We start from the raw sequence: 16134 nt of genomic DNA, 5'->3' as shown, positions 1-16134 counted from the left end.
TGAAGGGAAAAATCTGTTAATCGTACTGTGTGGTTATTTTTATTTTTTCTGTCCTGCAAATCCCACATATGCATTTGTTAATCATACATGTATTATTAGTTTTACACGACATATGGAATTTAAATAGCCTATTTCATAAAACGAAAGTTAATACTTTTAAATATAAAAATAGAAACCTTAAATCATGATTATAATGAGCATTAACAGCAAGGAGAATACATATGATTACAGCATTGAAATTAATTAAATTAGATTTTACTCTATGAAATTTGAATAAATGCATTATGATGTTTTTCTTATGTAGGCCTTTTTTGGGGCATTATTTTTCTGTTCTAATGAAGATACAGTTGAGCCTGAATACAGTATAAAGCATCCATACGTATGGCAATGCTGCATATAAAATGTCTATTTATATGCCTGAGTATATGTGGGTTAATTATTGCTTTACAGCCTATATGTCAGCTGTAGTTGTATAATTCTGGTAGCAAATAAATGGCAATTATATAAATAACTATAATTTACATTGGATATTTTTTTCTCTGGAAGCAGCTATAAATGGCTGAGATATCAAACATACACCACCAGAGTTGGAGTAAATTTCTGTCATAACTGTTCCAAAGTGTGTCCACCCTTCTCACGCAAATGAAACTCTTTCCTCACCGCCCCCTTCTTTAACTAAAAGGCAGGCCAGGGAGCCGCACAAACTTTCACTACAGCTCTACGGAGACACTCTGGTTCTCTGCTTGTTGCGCTCTCGTCGACCTTGCAGCTCTGCAGTCTCCCCTGCACATATGAAGCCTTGGAGTAAAAGCTGCCAGCCCCTCAATTTGATTCACTTCCTGTAGTCAGACTCCTTCCCAAAAACAGGAGAGAGGGGGAAACTGGGAAAGGAGGAAATCTTTCTGTTCTAAATAAGGCTCACTGCGGAGCAGCAAGCAACTCCTCGCCTCTGCATAGCTTCATGACTTTTGTAGTTTGTGTCACTGGCAGTCAGCTCGTCGTGCACAGCAGCGTTTTAAAGGGAGAAAGCATTTTGCGTTAAAAAACAAAACTGTGCGCCAGTTACACCCGAATCCCTGCGTGGTACGGATGGTACAAATTTTGACGCCCATCGCCGAATCTTCTCCTGATTGCACGCGCCGAATTTGGAGACACTGTATGCTGTGAGACTCCAGGGGTTCATGTACTGGAAAAATGAAGTTTTGTCCCCTCTTTCAGAGGGAAATAAGATTCTGTCCGAAGGAATTCCCACGAAGCAGGTACTAACGCTTTGGAAACGGCTGAACTTCAACTGTGTGCGTAAAAAGTTCACATTGGAGAGGTAGCCTACCCCACTTATGCACTGTTTGGGCCTTCCCTATTTGGCTTAGACTGAATAAGTTTTTATGTGATTGCTATGAGGTATAATGGTGCAATAAGTAGCCAATGTGAAATCATTTTAATTTTCCCAAGTGTTTCTCTTCTTTCTTGAACATTCAGTGGATCTAAATCTGCTGCTGCGAAAACGCGCACTTTATTTGCAGCCCTCAGCATCGTGTTTGAGTTTTGTTTTGTCTCTCTGTGATGTCATGAGAATCACTGCTTGTGTACTGAGATCAGCTGCACGCGCCAGCCGCTGTGAAGAGGCACGCGCCTCTCTGCCATGAATAGCGTGATTTGCGGTCCGCAAGCCTCTCCAGCTCTGCCAATTCGCCCGAGAAGAATTGGATTTTAATTACAGCCATTAAAAATCAAATTTGCAATTCTTTGGGTGACCCGTTGCCTTTTTCTGATTGACAGTTGAAATTGACACTCCGGGTCCCTCTTATCCGCAGCGTTTCAAGCTATTTGTAATTACAGGTAGCCCCCCTCCCCTCCTCCACTCTCGTGTTCTGGATTGCGGAGAAAATACTATTATTCTGAGAGGCACGGGTTAAGGGGAAGGGAAAAATCAATCCAAATTGAAATAGCTTCATTAAAATGTGCCTTTTGTTGCGGGGGCCCTTTGAACAGTGTTAACCGGGGTTTATTGTCAGGACTACTTTATATAGGAGTAGCCTTGAAGAGCTGTCTGCAAATGTCTCCCGAGGATTTCTTTGCTGAAGATGAGACGAGGAAAGTGATGAAGAATTTCCGTTCACTGAACGTTGTCTTATAGGTGATCTCTACCGAGCATCAGAGTACGCCGGGAGCCTCGCGCTGCAGTGTGGACTCTAAGCGCACGCCAATGGTGAGAGCTTTATTGCCTATTTATGCTTTGAAAATGTCTGGATCATTCAGTGCGCATGTTGCGCGCAGTAGATGACCGCTTGGCCCGTGCGCATCCAATGCATGCGGAAACAGAGTTAGGAGTCATGCAAATGTATAGTTGACATTTGTGAATTTTGCGGGCATTGCTGCAGACCACATCATGAAAATGGCGACATCTGCAAACGGGCACTGTGGGGATGAGGATTATTCTGTGTGTTACTGAGCTGTGCTGATGCCCTCTTGCAGTCTCACTCGGACGGAGAATCCCAGCGGTCGAACATGGAGCGGGAGGACACTCGCTCGTCCCCCAGCACGCCGTCCACCCCCTCCGTGTGCTCGCCGACCTCCACCACCAGCTCGGTACCGTCCACCGGGAAGAACGTGTGCGCCAGCTGCGGTCAGGAGATCCTGGACAGATACTTGCTGAAGGTGAGAGGCCGGCCAGATTCACTTCGACTAAAACCTGCTGAAAGTGCCAGACTGGTCAGACCAGAAAATATTTTATTCTCGGGGAGACTGTGTATTTGTTTACTCTTTTTTACGCCTGCATTAACATAGACAAAACATAGCTTGTCTACACAAGACCAGCAGAAGCGAGTGAATGAGGTTGCCATGTTGACCGCTAGTCCTGTTTTGGTTTGGACACTTCTGCTGTCTTTTTTGCGCTGATGTAATCTACTGGAATGAACAGCGGCCTGGACTGAACTTTAGGCGTCCTTACTGTCGCACGGACACAAGAATAAAGAAAAAACCTCCTAACTGAAGGGGGCCTACAGATTTACCTTCTACATTTCTAACTCATTTAATAATAGTTGTTTGAACGCAAAAAATACATAAACCCTTAACTTCTTGTAATTGTAACCGATGCATCTGCACCGTAACATTTTAGGCAACAAAATAGGCTAAAGCAACAGGCGGTTTTTTGGGACACCGCAGGCACAACAGGATCCATGTTTTGGTTTTTACTGTTTTACAGCCTCGCTGTCAATACAGCCCGTCTTGTCGCGTGCGCTCGCGTGCTCCCAACCTCTGTAATCGCGCGCAAATGGGTGTGTTTGTCAGGAAGTGTGAATATCATTAGTCAATTATCTGAGTCTATTTTGATGTCAGTCTGCAGAACGTAATGGGAAACATTGTTTGGACAAGAAAAATGATGGCAGTTATTTTTATTCAGATATTTCAGTCTATGGAAAATAAATAGGGCTATTTATGTTATAAATAATTTCTATTTTAAGATGAAACTAATAAGATTAAAAACATTTTATTTTTGTTGTTGTGTCAAAGTCCAGGCCTATTAGGATATTATTTGAAACTGTAGTGTCTCTGTAATCATTTAAAATATATTTTATACTACTGACTGAAAAGGTATATTTAAAGTATGTTAGGCTATAAATTAATTTAAAAATAGATAGGCTACAATTGATGATGTATTTGCTCTTTTCTGTTTTATCTTCATTAATGGGATTCCTGTCCTGTTTAAAAAAATAACTCTTTCTCTCGTGTAAAATGTTTCATACTGGCTGATGCTGTAGGCCTAAATATATGTTTGCAAATAAATCAGCATCTACTGATCTGAAAAGTTCTAAAGTGGTTGCAATAAATGATGCTTTGATGGACATAGGCTATATATATATATATATAATTTAAAGTTTTTAATGCTTTTATAAGCAGTTCATTGGGGCGCAAAATAGTCGGAAACTTCACGTGATTTTGTTTAGACTATCCATACTTTTCAAACTGTTGACTTTCCCTCATGATCTGAAAATCTCTCCTGAAGTCATGTAGAATATTTTGATCAAGTTGTTCTATGTTAAACTTCAAACTGATATGTCATTATTACAGATTGGGATTTTTTTAATATTATATATATATATATATATATATATTATATTATGTTATTGTGTTTCTTTGTTTTTCCATTTTGCTAAAAGGATATCATAATTACCGGTGGATGAAAATATTGCACAGAAAGTGTTATGTAAGGTCCAAAGAAAGTGCTTTAGGGATCGATATTTTTAAATATGCATGCATTTCAGAAGCAACTAGTCTACCTTTTATTATAGGCTAATGATTTAAGTAGGAGTGATACTAATATTTCCTAAGCAAAACCACAAGTCTATTTAGGAATATTGGGGTAAATAAATATTGTGCTGCTATAAAGAGCATGACGGGACCTCTATAAAGTCACAGTAGGCAACATAGACTTACTAAAAGGCCGTAATGTAGGCCTAATGTTTTTTATAATTATACCGTCGTAGATAAATCATAATAGCTATGCTTAAATGACTGTAAACTCATTATTATATATGGAAATTATAAAGAAATATAACAAATTTTGTGTTGGCATTAAGTAATAAAATTATAGTATTAGCTACGTCAATAAGCACAATGTTGCACAGTAGCTTTCAGGGAAAAATTAATATCATAGCAATGGCCTACACGTTCAGCAAGGCAGGCACACTGTACGTCCTCGCTGTAGTGATTAATCATCAGTGTGTGTGTGTGTGTGTTTGACATGGATGTTGTGTCTTTGCAGGTGAACAACCTGATCTGGCACGTGCGCTGTCTGGAGTGCTCTGTCTGCAGGACTTCGCTACGTCAGCACAACAGCTGCTACATTAAAAACAAAGAAATCTTCTGTAAAATGGATTATTTCAGGTAGGGTAAGTTTATGACCGTGTTTTCAAAATACCACGCCTGCTCTGCCAACACAGGCCTCTCTCTCTCTCTCTCTCTCTCTCTCTCTCACACACACACACGCGCGCGCGCGCACACGCACACACACACACACACACACACACACACACACACACACACACACTTCCTTTGAGACGGATGCGGGTTGCCTTAAATGTGCTCTTGAAAGACCTTTTCAAAAACTCTCAAAGTCTGTAACAAAATAAAAGTCTTTAATGATAGTGCCTAGCTGAAAGATCCATTCTTTTATTATGGCTATCCAAAACACAACAGTTCCACTAGCTACAAAAATAATAGGCCTATATCTAGTCTACCAGAATAACTGCGCTTTATCTTAAAATGCAGGATATTTTTGACCACGTTTCACTAGCGTCTGGCGCTCAGATCCTATCGGATTTAAAGTGGCGCACTGAAGTAACAGTGGATTATTTTAGTGATTGATTTCCCGTGGACCATTGCAGATCAGACAGGCCATGGACCCGTAGTTTCCTGGACACAGCAGTTATCGCTGTCTTTATCATATCAACACACAGTTATTGCACCAAGTGCCACGAAAGTGACGGTTTTATCATCCGGAGAGGCACACGTGAAACAAACGGAAATTGCCGGAAATACCCGTTAAATCTGGGTTTTGTCGGTCCCTACAGGCAAACAAAGCGTTAAGTGCCACGAAAACTATTCTCTTCTATTTCTATTGTAGCCGACATCGACGACCTAGAACGCATCAAATAAACTGTGAAAATAAACTGTCTCTATCTATCTATCTATCTATCTATCTATCTCGTTAATTTTATTATTTTCATGCAAGAGTGAAAGAGCGATAAAATAAATAAATACAGATAGTGATCACACAGAATCACACACACATGCACACATACTGGGGAAATGCAGTGTGTTGATTTATTGTAATTCAGTGCTGAATTTAAAAGCAGTTGCATTCATTACATGCAGTAGGCTATACTGTACTTGTGTTTACATGTGTGTGTGTGTGTGTGTGTGGGGGGGGGGGTGTTGGTTGGCTGATGGTTTTACTCATTGATTTTGTCTCATACACACTTTTTTGACCATGTGAAAGTGTGTGTGTGTGTGTGTGGTATCTGAGGTTAAATGAGGTTCACACCAGCAACATAGTACAATTCTGTGCTGTAGCCTGAAGCATTGTGTATATATTGTATGGACACCCATGCCTTGTTTGTGCGTGCAAGTGTGTGTGTGTGAGTGCTTGGACCTGTGTGTGAGCTTTGGTGTTTCTCTGATCGAAACCTGACACCTAGCCACTGCTCTGAGGTTTATAATCACCAGCAATTAGTCGTCCTCCACCCTAGACCCTCAGGCCTCCAGACCAGCAATTAGACCTCCCCGGGTGCCTGGTCAGCACGTTTCTGATCTGAATGTGACTCCTATCCAAAATAAAAAACACGCAAGCTAAGACAGATATGTGCAAACTTACACACCTCAATATTGATGAAACGTTCATGTTTGCACATATTAGTAAGAATACACTGTACACATTGCCTCCTTTTACAACTCAAAAGACTCTGACACAGCCACTCACACATAAACATACACTGAGATCTCTGTTTATTTATGCATGTCCAGCAGCTGCCAATCATTTTGCTCATTGCTCACAAAGTGGAGATTTTTGTGTTTGCTCTGCCACATCATAATAATATTTTACCTGACCCGTCACCATTTAAATGCTCCTTCACCATTCACCCCTCTCGCCCTCAACACTGCTCCCTGGACTATGATCCAGTGTATTAAACATGCAGAGTGAATTTAAAATATGCCAGAGCATTAGAAAATGCTAATGAGGGGTACAGATGTAGCTGCCACTGAGTCATATATTTTATGCTCATCAGAGAAATCCTACACTGTAATTATATAAAATACAGTAATTGTGATCAAAGAGCCTGCCTGGATATAGAAGCGATAAATGTGTTCACACTAGTGGTAGACACACCAGGATGAGGATTAGAAATATCGCAATTAATTTCAAGACACAGTACAGATTACACAAATTCATGCAGTAGTTTTTTGTCAACCAGGGTGCAGCAGTGAGCCACATCCACTGTAGTGCTGTCCACATAGACTTTGAAAGGTATGATAAAACAAGGTTTCCAACTGTAGCTCAAATTATGGGTGCATTTTGTTTCTAGTTAATAAGTAAAATAAAAAAACGTAAACCTGAACAGCTTCACATTCAAGCTCTTGCAGCTGTCATAGTTGTAGTGTTGTGACCTTTGTGAATCTGTGCTTTAGCCTATACTGCCGTACAAAAAAGAGCATATTCGGTTTGAATTCAAACCATTTTCCAACTGTCTGACTAAGCTTTTACAACATATAAATGATTATGCCATATAAATTTAATTTGCAGTGACTGCACTCCGGCTAACTCAAGCTAGTTAGTAAGCCACAGCTAGCCTTAGCGAAACCTATTTCCCCCCACTTTCCTACCCGATTCCTGTAATTGAAAAATCTATTTTAATTTAAAATATATATATATATATATATATATATTTTATGCTCCAACATCATAATAATTGAATTTATTATACCACATAAACGAGGCAGTTACTAAATCTAATCATAATGGAGATAAAAGGGACACCAGATAGCAGAGTCCTGCTAAATCTAACTAGCCTAGCTTAGCAGAGCTGCAGTGACTGTAACCTGAGTTTCTGCCTTTAAATCATATATTTAAATCTATAAATTAAGTTTATTCATTTTACACTAAGGGGGTAAATTAAGGTATATCCGTATATCCTTGTATATCCGTTACACAGCTTGTCACCATCAAACTTCAGATCCTAACTTCCCTGTTGGGTAGTTACTGCTTTCTGCATTTGTGAGGAAGTATAGCCATGTACTAAGTTGCTTTTCTTAAATGTTTTAGATGTTTTGATGAATGGTATGAACTATAGTTACATTTTTATGCACTGACTTTTCCAACGACACAATTTTCACCCGCCTTCATAAAATGTAAAACTAGTCACTTATTAATTTCAAAGGTTCAAAGGGACTAACTGTACACTATCTGCTGCAGAATGACTCTATAGATAGGAATGACAAGCAAAGTAATTTGAAATTCGATTTGATTGTCTGGATTTACTAGGGTCAAACTGTTAGACATTTTGCATAGTAAAAAACTAATTTGGATAATAATATTTGTAGGTTTAGATTAGATTTCCTTAGAAAAAAAACACACGACTAAATGAGAAATGATTTACAAAATTTTGCAGCAACAGTGAAGCTTTGCTGCCGGGCTAGAGCCTGCACACTGGTTACCTCTGTAAATATAAACTGTAATCTGAGTTTAGGCCAGATTTAAACTAGGCTAAACACCACTGCGAGTCCAGATCCTCTGGACTGGTTTCAAACCTCTGGAGACATTTCCTCATCTGTGTCAGCCTCTCATCTGGCTTTGGACTGACAGCTGCTTTAATGGGGCGTAATAGCAGGAAATCAGAGTGGGTTTCCCTCCATATATATGTGTGTGCGTGTGTGTATGTGTGTGTGTGTGTGTGTGTGTGTGTGTGTGTGTACTGGGGAAGGAAGGTGGTGTGTGTATGTTGGGAATCGGGATAGGAGGCACAGGACAGAGCCCGTGCTGTGCCTCTCAAACCCAGGTCAGGCCTCGGGGGCTTACTCACACACACACACAGTCACATACACACGCACACACACACACACACACACACACACACACACACACACACACACACACACACACACACACAGACACACACACAGACACAGACACAGACACACACACACACACACACACACGCAAACCATGTCTTTATCAGCCTCCTCCCCTGACCCCCCCCCCTGTAGAAACATCATCCTCGTCCGTGAGCTGCAGGCCACACAGGAAGTTGCATTGCAGCACTAATCAAGGGCAGCCTGTGATACTGACAGTGTAACCTGAGTCCATATATGTGGGGAACTTAGTGGGTGAGATGTGTGCACGTGTGCATGTGTGTGCGTGTATTGTAATAATAATTATTCATCAACCCTCATACGTCTCCATAGCAACAAAGACAAGTAAGACAAAGACAAGAGGGATTTCAGTTTTATTAAGAACTGAATGAATTGAAATTATAATAAGATTGCTTAGTCAAAGCATTGAAATAGATCATTCATTTTGTAAAGCCGATTGGTTATTACAAAAAACTGCGTTCACAGTTACAGAAGTCTCACAAAATAGATTTCCTTTGTGCAGGGTTAATATGTTAAAGCCTGATAATCTCTTAAAAGAAGTTGTCTGTAAAGAATTTAGATCAATTTCCTATCTTAGATTCCCATACAACAAGGCCTAACACAAATCTTAAAACCGCATAGTCAAGCAAGAAATCTCTTAGGACAAATCTAATAGAGATTAGAGTATTCTCATAGCACATCAGAAATAATCCAAAAAACGTGCACCTCCTCAAGCCCCTCTTTCAGCAGCAGGTGAATTACTGTGAAAAAAAAAAGAAGAAATAAAGATTTGGTGAAAGAAGCGAAACAAATAGGAGAGGTCTGGGGGGAAAGGGAGTTTTGCGGTGTAGGATTTTGCCTCATGTGAGTGATATGGAGGGCCATAAGGATTGACATTGCTCCAAAATAAACACCAGGTTTTTGGTACAAAGACAAAACGAGATAAAAAAAAGACGGAAAAGGGGTGGGGTGAGATGGAGGAAGAGGAGGAGGTGGTTAAAACAAGGGATGATTTGCAGCTTTTCTGGGTTCTGTCTTGGAGCATGAAACTGACAAGCTGTCATGCTAGATTAGCCACAATGTTCCACAATATTTTCCTCTTTACTGTAGAAACAGCCTGGAATTCTCCATAACAATCTGAAACGATACGCGCACAGTACAGTAAGCCACGGAGTCGATTTGTCCCCGGAATGGCTTTATTGGGTTATAAGAGGTTTTTTGGTTAAGTTGCACATATCTGTGACAACTTAAGCCCTCTGTAAGTGCTATGCCGGCTAATTTTATTTCAAGGTCACCACAAAGACTTTCCCCCCGTGGTTTCATTGATGTAATGCTTAACTGAATGTTTGTTATGAGGAATACCAGGCCTGGCAAAATGTAAATGCTCTGTTTTTTTATTTGGATATTGGTTTGTTGATGGAAAATATAGATAATTTGACTGCAATAATAAAGACTAGGAAGGCAGACAGACCAATAAGAGTCAGATCCTCAAACAGTAGCCATGTAATGATGACCTATAAATATCCTCTACCATACTACATGCATGAAAATGGAACCTCTCGCCAATAAGCTCATATACAGGAGGGACAGGAGGTTGTGAGATGTCAGGGCTATACTATGCTTTCATCCCAGATAGAGTGGACTTGAGTGCACTGATGCGCTGCCAAACCCACTCACTTGGCAGCCCCTCGTGCTCTCCGTCCCCTTGCTCTCTCTCTCTCTCCGCCATTGACGCTCTTTACTGTGCTATTTCCCTCAGCCACTCACTTCCTCTCTCCATGTCTACTCTTTTCATCCTGCCCTCAACAGTTCTTGCCTCCTTCGTACCTCTATTGACTCTTGACTACTCTTTGAATTTGGCTCATGTTGTGATGCTACACGTGCATGAGTTTTTTCTTTATAGCCGCTTGTCTGCTGAAAAAAGACAATCCCATCAACATGGAAATGTTTCTAATTTGAGCTAAAACCATGTCTGTGCAGTTTGATGTTATTCTTATTGCCCCCAGTTTTACCCTTAAGGCAGCGCTTTCTCGCAGGCTGTTTACAAATCCTGCCTCCTTCAGCAGAATTGGCGGCTGCTGACCCCAACAATGGTCCTTAACCTTACCATGACCATCTCAAACCTAAGTCGTTTTATACCCTTAATGTGCTCTTTAAACGAGGAGGTTAATCTCTCCTGATTCTGGTGTAAAACAGGAAATTTGTATAATATTTCAGTTGTATTAGTGTATTTTGTTTGGATGCTCCACAGTGCAGCAGCTGCATATTTTTTTGTATTTTCAACAAAACTAATTAGGCATTATATGTGCAACCGAAGCCTGATATGGCTTATTCCTCCCTGCCATAGACCTCCATTGTTGTACTTTTATTAAAAACACACCGTTGCACAGAGTGACATTTTATTATGATAACCATGGGCAATGTTGCTAATTTTGAGTCAGTTCTACACCCTCCTGCTTATGGAAATACATGCTATAACACCAAATGTATATTAATCCGCAGCTCACAATTGCCCCTAAATGCAATATTCACAAAATTACAGTGCCTTTTTAAAAAGAAGTACTCTATGTGTACTGTATGTGTGACCCATTTTGAAAGATTTACATCTTACCCAGGGGTAAATGGGAGGGGATCTGAGTGCCACAGAGATGGTAGGGAAATCAAAAAATATTGAGAGAGGGACTAATGCAGTATTGGCTTTGGTCTTTTCATAGAACTAGGAAAATATAGAAAACCACCAGCCTTATCCATTCAGAATAAAAGAACATACACCTCACACACTTCAGGTAAATATAACTATGGCAGTCTTTACTTTGTCTCAGCACTCAAGCTATCCCACTCTTGTATTTGTCTCATTCTTTCCACAATCACATTCAAATACTTCAAACGACAAGAACATGTTGATTTCTTTGTCATCACCTTGTTTTGAGCTCATGAGGAATTGTCTTAAAGCAACCCGTTCCCTGCCTACCCTCTTTCTGACCATTTATCTTTCATCATCTTCCTCTGCGCCCCTCAACCCCCCACAACACCCACCCAGTCTGAACAGTAAGTCAGGTGGTTTAGGTTTATATGCCGCCTGACCTCACTGTTGCTATCAGTTACAGCGCGGCAATCTAAAGTGATGTCATCTACGTCTTTCTTCATCTTCCACTGTATGTAAAACCACCCTGGTTTACTCGTGTGTTGGTGTGTTCCCCTGGTGTGTGTGCGTGTCTGTGTTTGTGTGTGCGAGCGTGTGCATATGTCAGGGCCTTCATAGATCAGCCAGGAAATTGCAGGTGTTGGTTTGTTTGTACTCAAGGCTCAGCTTGCAGCCGCAGTCAGGAGTCTTTTCTGAAGGCCATATCCTCCTCCAGGGTTTCTACCTTAAAACCTTTGAGTTCTGCCAAAACTTTAACTTTAAAAACATTTATTTTTGACTTCAGCTCTCAGCAAAATATTCTCATAGAAACAGGTGCCTGTGCGTATTTAATTCTATGTGTGTACTCTCTGGAAATCGCCTTGAGATAAGATTTAAAAGATCATCTACGCTGCAATTTTCTCTTACTGAAATGTTGCTTTTACATCATGCACAATCACAAATTCCTTAATAAGTTTCTTTCTCCTGCTTCTCTTCCTCTGCCCCTGTTCTCTTATTCTCTCCCTCACAGTAGGTTTGGTACTAAGTGTGCCCGCTGTGGGCGGCAGATATATGCCAGCGACTGGGTGCGCCGTGCGAGGGGAAACGCATACCACTTGGCATGTTTTGCGTGCTACTCGTGTAAGAGGCAGTTGTCTACGGGAGAGGAGTTTGGCTTGGTGGAGGAGAAGGTCCTGTGTCGGATCCACTACGACACCATGGTGGAGAACCTCAAACGAGCGGCTGAGAGTGGTGAGTAGTGGTTCTGGCAAATTTACTGCTATGGTTCTCTGCGGCTGTCCAGATGTTTGCTCAGGAGTATTCCCAAACAGACTTTCTCTGAGTTTGTGAATTTGAATATTTACTGTTTTTTATATTTTTGATGATTTAATATGCCTGGCCTACTGCTTTCTGACTTCTCAGTGGTTCCGATGGATGTCCACACAATGAGTGGATTAGCAGGTCATGTTACGAGAGCTCAAGACCCACAAACTTGAGCCCCAACTGAGGAAAACATTCCTTTATGATACAGTGTCCAAGTTCAAATACATGTTCTAGAACTATCTTGGTCATTTAAAATGCTTATTCAACACATTTGCCTGTCATTTCACATGTCTGCCGCCGTGTTTTTCAGGCAATGGTATCACATTAGAGGGAGCAGTTCCAACAGAACAAGACAGTCAGCCGAAACCGGCCAAAAGGGCACGGACGTCCTTCACTGCAGAACAGCTACAGGTCAGACAAACACATCGCACTAATCTCAGTCTAAAACAAATATGTTTCTAATACAGTTTGCAGCTTTTTTTGTAAAAATGTGAAGCACTTTCATCACAGAAGTGCATTTTAACCCTAAATTCTATGTGTAATGATCCCCGATATCAGCGTTTGATTGTTATGCTAATGTTTTGTCTCAATATGCAGATCATGCAGGCGCAGTTTGCCCAGGACAACAATCCAGATGCCCAGACGCTACAGAAACTAGCTGATATGACAGGCCTAAGCAGGAGAGTGATACAGGTCAGTACACAGAAACCCACACTCTTCTGGTGCTAATGACTCTACTTATGGTGTGTTTGTAGTTATATGTATTGAAATTGCATAACTCAGCAACATACAAACACCAACATATTGATCCAGCCATAAAATGAGAAAATTCAGATTATGTTAACTGTCAGTATATTATGAAATATTCCGATATGCGCACCCATATTGCTAAATACATTTGCTTTGTCTGTCATTTATGGTTTTTTAAAATGTACTTTTGAAATAAATCAACATATTCCATTTCAAGAATGTAGCTACATGATGTCTGGTTACATTGCGTCTTCATAGGTGTGGTTTCAAAACTGCAGAGCAAGACACAAAAAGCACACGCCCCAGCACAGTGGGGCTCCCCAAGGTCATCCCCAGTCCAGGATACCCTCATCTCTGCCCGATGAGCTGCATTACTCCCCCTTTGGCAGTCCTGAACGGGCACGCATGGTGGCCCTTCACGGGTACATTGACAGTAAGTTGTAATATACTTTAGTGCGGTAAGTTTAAGTTTTTGGTAGTGCTTTCAATGACTGTTAGGTTTGTTTCCTACAGTAGATTATTTACACAATTTTAAAATCCTTAATGTATTTTCTGTGTGCTCTCCAGGTCATCCTTTCTCCGTGCTGACCTCTCAGAGTCTCCCTCACCAGGCCATGTCGCTGCCCCAGCTCCCCCTCAGCCGCTAGCGCTCCACTATGACCCTTATAACCCCTAAACCTCCGGATCCTAACCCTTGATCTCCCATCACTGGCGTCTGCAGACCTGACCCAGAGGTCAAGCAGGAGTCAGCTTGGAGAAAAGACACATCTTTCAGGAGCCCTGCCCACTCGGAAACAGAAAAAGAAATGGAAGAAAGAGGAAAAACTGAGACACATCCATCCTTGTGGGGTTTTTTTTCTTTCTGAGGACAGGAATATCCCACCTGCAGCCACGCTGTCAAAAATGAGCATGAAGCATTTATCATTAGCAGGAACTCACTGACTGTATTTTACACCAACTGAAGAACCCATTTTGCTTCACATGTACAGCATCCTCCATGCTACTCATCCACCCTCTGACTTGATGGTGGAGGGAGTTTTAAAGGGAGGACCAAGGAAGCCGGACTGAAGCCTCTTGAGTGCTGTCAGAATACTGAAGATAAACAAAATGGGGAAAATTTAAGGGGGACTGTCATTGTGGCCCATGGGCCAAGCACACACAGTAGACCACAGAGGTAAGACGACTCCTTCTTTTCTCTCTAAGCAACCATGAAGGAAACCTAAATCTAAATGAAATATGTTGATTTTCTTTAGCAATGACAAAGTGACATTTCAAAAACCCCAGAAATTTCCCAGATACTATTTTGCTCAACTTTCCACTGAAATGAGGTGTAGATTTTTGTTAAAGAATGAAAATGTTGTGTGCCTTATCTTTTCCATTATTAAAAGAAACTGCAGATGTTTACAGCAGTGAATCAGCTAATTAAAATGGTAGCCTGTAATTCATCAGTTAATTAAAGATTTGGACGTTTTTTTTTATTGTGCAGAAAAAATAGGATGAATTAAAATTTTACGTTGGTGGAAATCACAAAATATGTCCACAGACAGCATCTTGACTGTTTATCATGAAGGAAAACCATAAAGAAATTGTATCATTAAATTATGGCTGTAACATTAGAAGCAGGCGCTAACAGGATTTAAACCGTCATTTCTTTAAACTGACAGCTAAACAGGGGAAACTCCGAGATTAGCATAGTTGTCAAACTCCACATTCCTACAAAATCTGTCATGTCAAAATGACATATTTTCATATTTTCAAATGCGTGTATTGTCACTAATTTCTAAGGTTGCTTGTTCATCCTATGCCTGTGTGTTTTTCACACAAAGAGGGAAATGGAGTGTTGGTGTTTTGGTACAATATGGACAATATGAAACAGACTGGGGTTGTACATGTGTGTATTTCTGTGTGTGTGTGTGTGTGTGTGTGTGTGTGTGTGTGTGTATTGGCAGGGGAAGAGAGTGTGCATCTGTGTTTTAGTGCCATGGCCATTGTATGAAGAACAGGATCCAAGAAGACCTCAATGTCCTTGTATTTATTGAGATGGTAAATCCCTGTAAAGCACTTTCCCCCCCCTCTGAAATTGTTTTGTTTTGTCAAAAAACATGAAATGAAACAAAAAAGTTTATTTGATAGACTGTGGATCATAAATGTTTTGTGTACTAAAATGCAATAAAATAGAATGTGATATTTTTGTGGTTTCGGATCATTTTTGAGGATTAAATTAATGAAGCAATAATTCACTTTTATTTCCACCCAAAGAGCATGTTTGGCACAAAGCAAAGAAAATTGAGCTCAGCTGGGCAAACATACAAATAAAATAAATAAATATGAAGTAATTGTATTTTATGTGTTTTTAAATTATGCATGATGTTTCACTGTCTCTTTGCTTCTTGTGCTTGTGGTTTGGTACATGTTCAGTTCTTTGGTTGTAGGTTCATGTATTTGCTCTTATTTCTGTGGATAGTTGTGTACATCCTGGTGCGTGTGTGCGTCTGCGCGCGCATTTTTTTTTTTTTTGTGAATGTGTATTTGCCATGAAGGAGGAAGGTTGCATCATGGGAAAGATTCCCTTTTGATTGAGGTGCTATATCGTTTATGGTGATTATGCGTTAAAGTAGTTTAGTCTTTAATGAGTACATGACACATACACAGAACTGCGCTCTGTTTATGATATCTGTTGATATTATTTAGAATATTTTGTCTACCAGACCATGCATGGATCTTATCCTGCTAATCTCATACAATTATTTTTAAATATGACTGATTACTGCACTTTTCATTGATGACATCCTGCAGCATGAAGCCTAAAT

At 40.4% G+C, this 16134-nt stretch overlaps 1 protein-coding gene across 1 annotated transcript; it reads left to right on the top strand.

The window, feature by feature from the left end:
* The first annotated feature begins 752 nt into the window (after nt 1–752).
* Nucleotides 753–15458, top strand: lhx6a (LIM homeobox 6a). The gene is made up of 9 exons (XM_046067781.1): nt 753–1259; nt 2138–2209; nt 2476–2658; nt 4766–4887; nt 12282–12502; nt 12885–12985; nt 13172–13267; nt 13583–13757; nt 13892–15458. Exons 1-9 carry the CDS (start codon nt 1182–1184, stop codon nt 13969–13971), a joined length of 1128 nt encoding a protein of 375 aa, XP_045923737.1. The 5' UTR covers nt 753–1181; the 3' UTR covers nt 13972–15458.
* The last annotated feature ends 676 nt before the right edge of the window (nt 15459–16134 follow it).

The sequence above is a fragment of the Micropterus dolomieu genome, linkage group LG13 (assembly GCF_021292245.1).
Source record: "Micropterus dolomieu isolate WLL.071019.BEF.003 ecotype Adirondacks linkage group LG13, ASM2129224v1, whole genome shotgun sequence".
In the NCBI taxonomy this organism is placed as follows: Eukaryota; Metazoa; Chordata; class Actinopteri; order Centrarchiformes; family Centrarchidae; genus Micropterus; species Micropterus dolomieu.
Note: the sequence above shows the minus strand (reverse complement) of the source record. Positions and strands in the feature narration are given on the sequence as shown.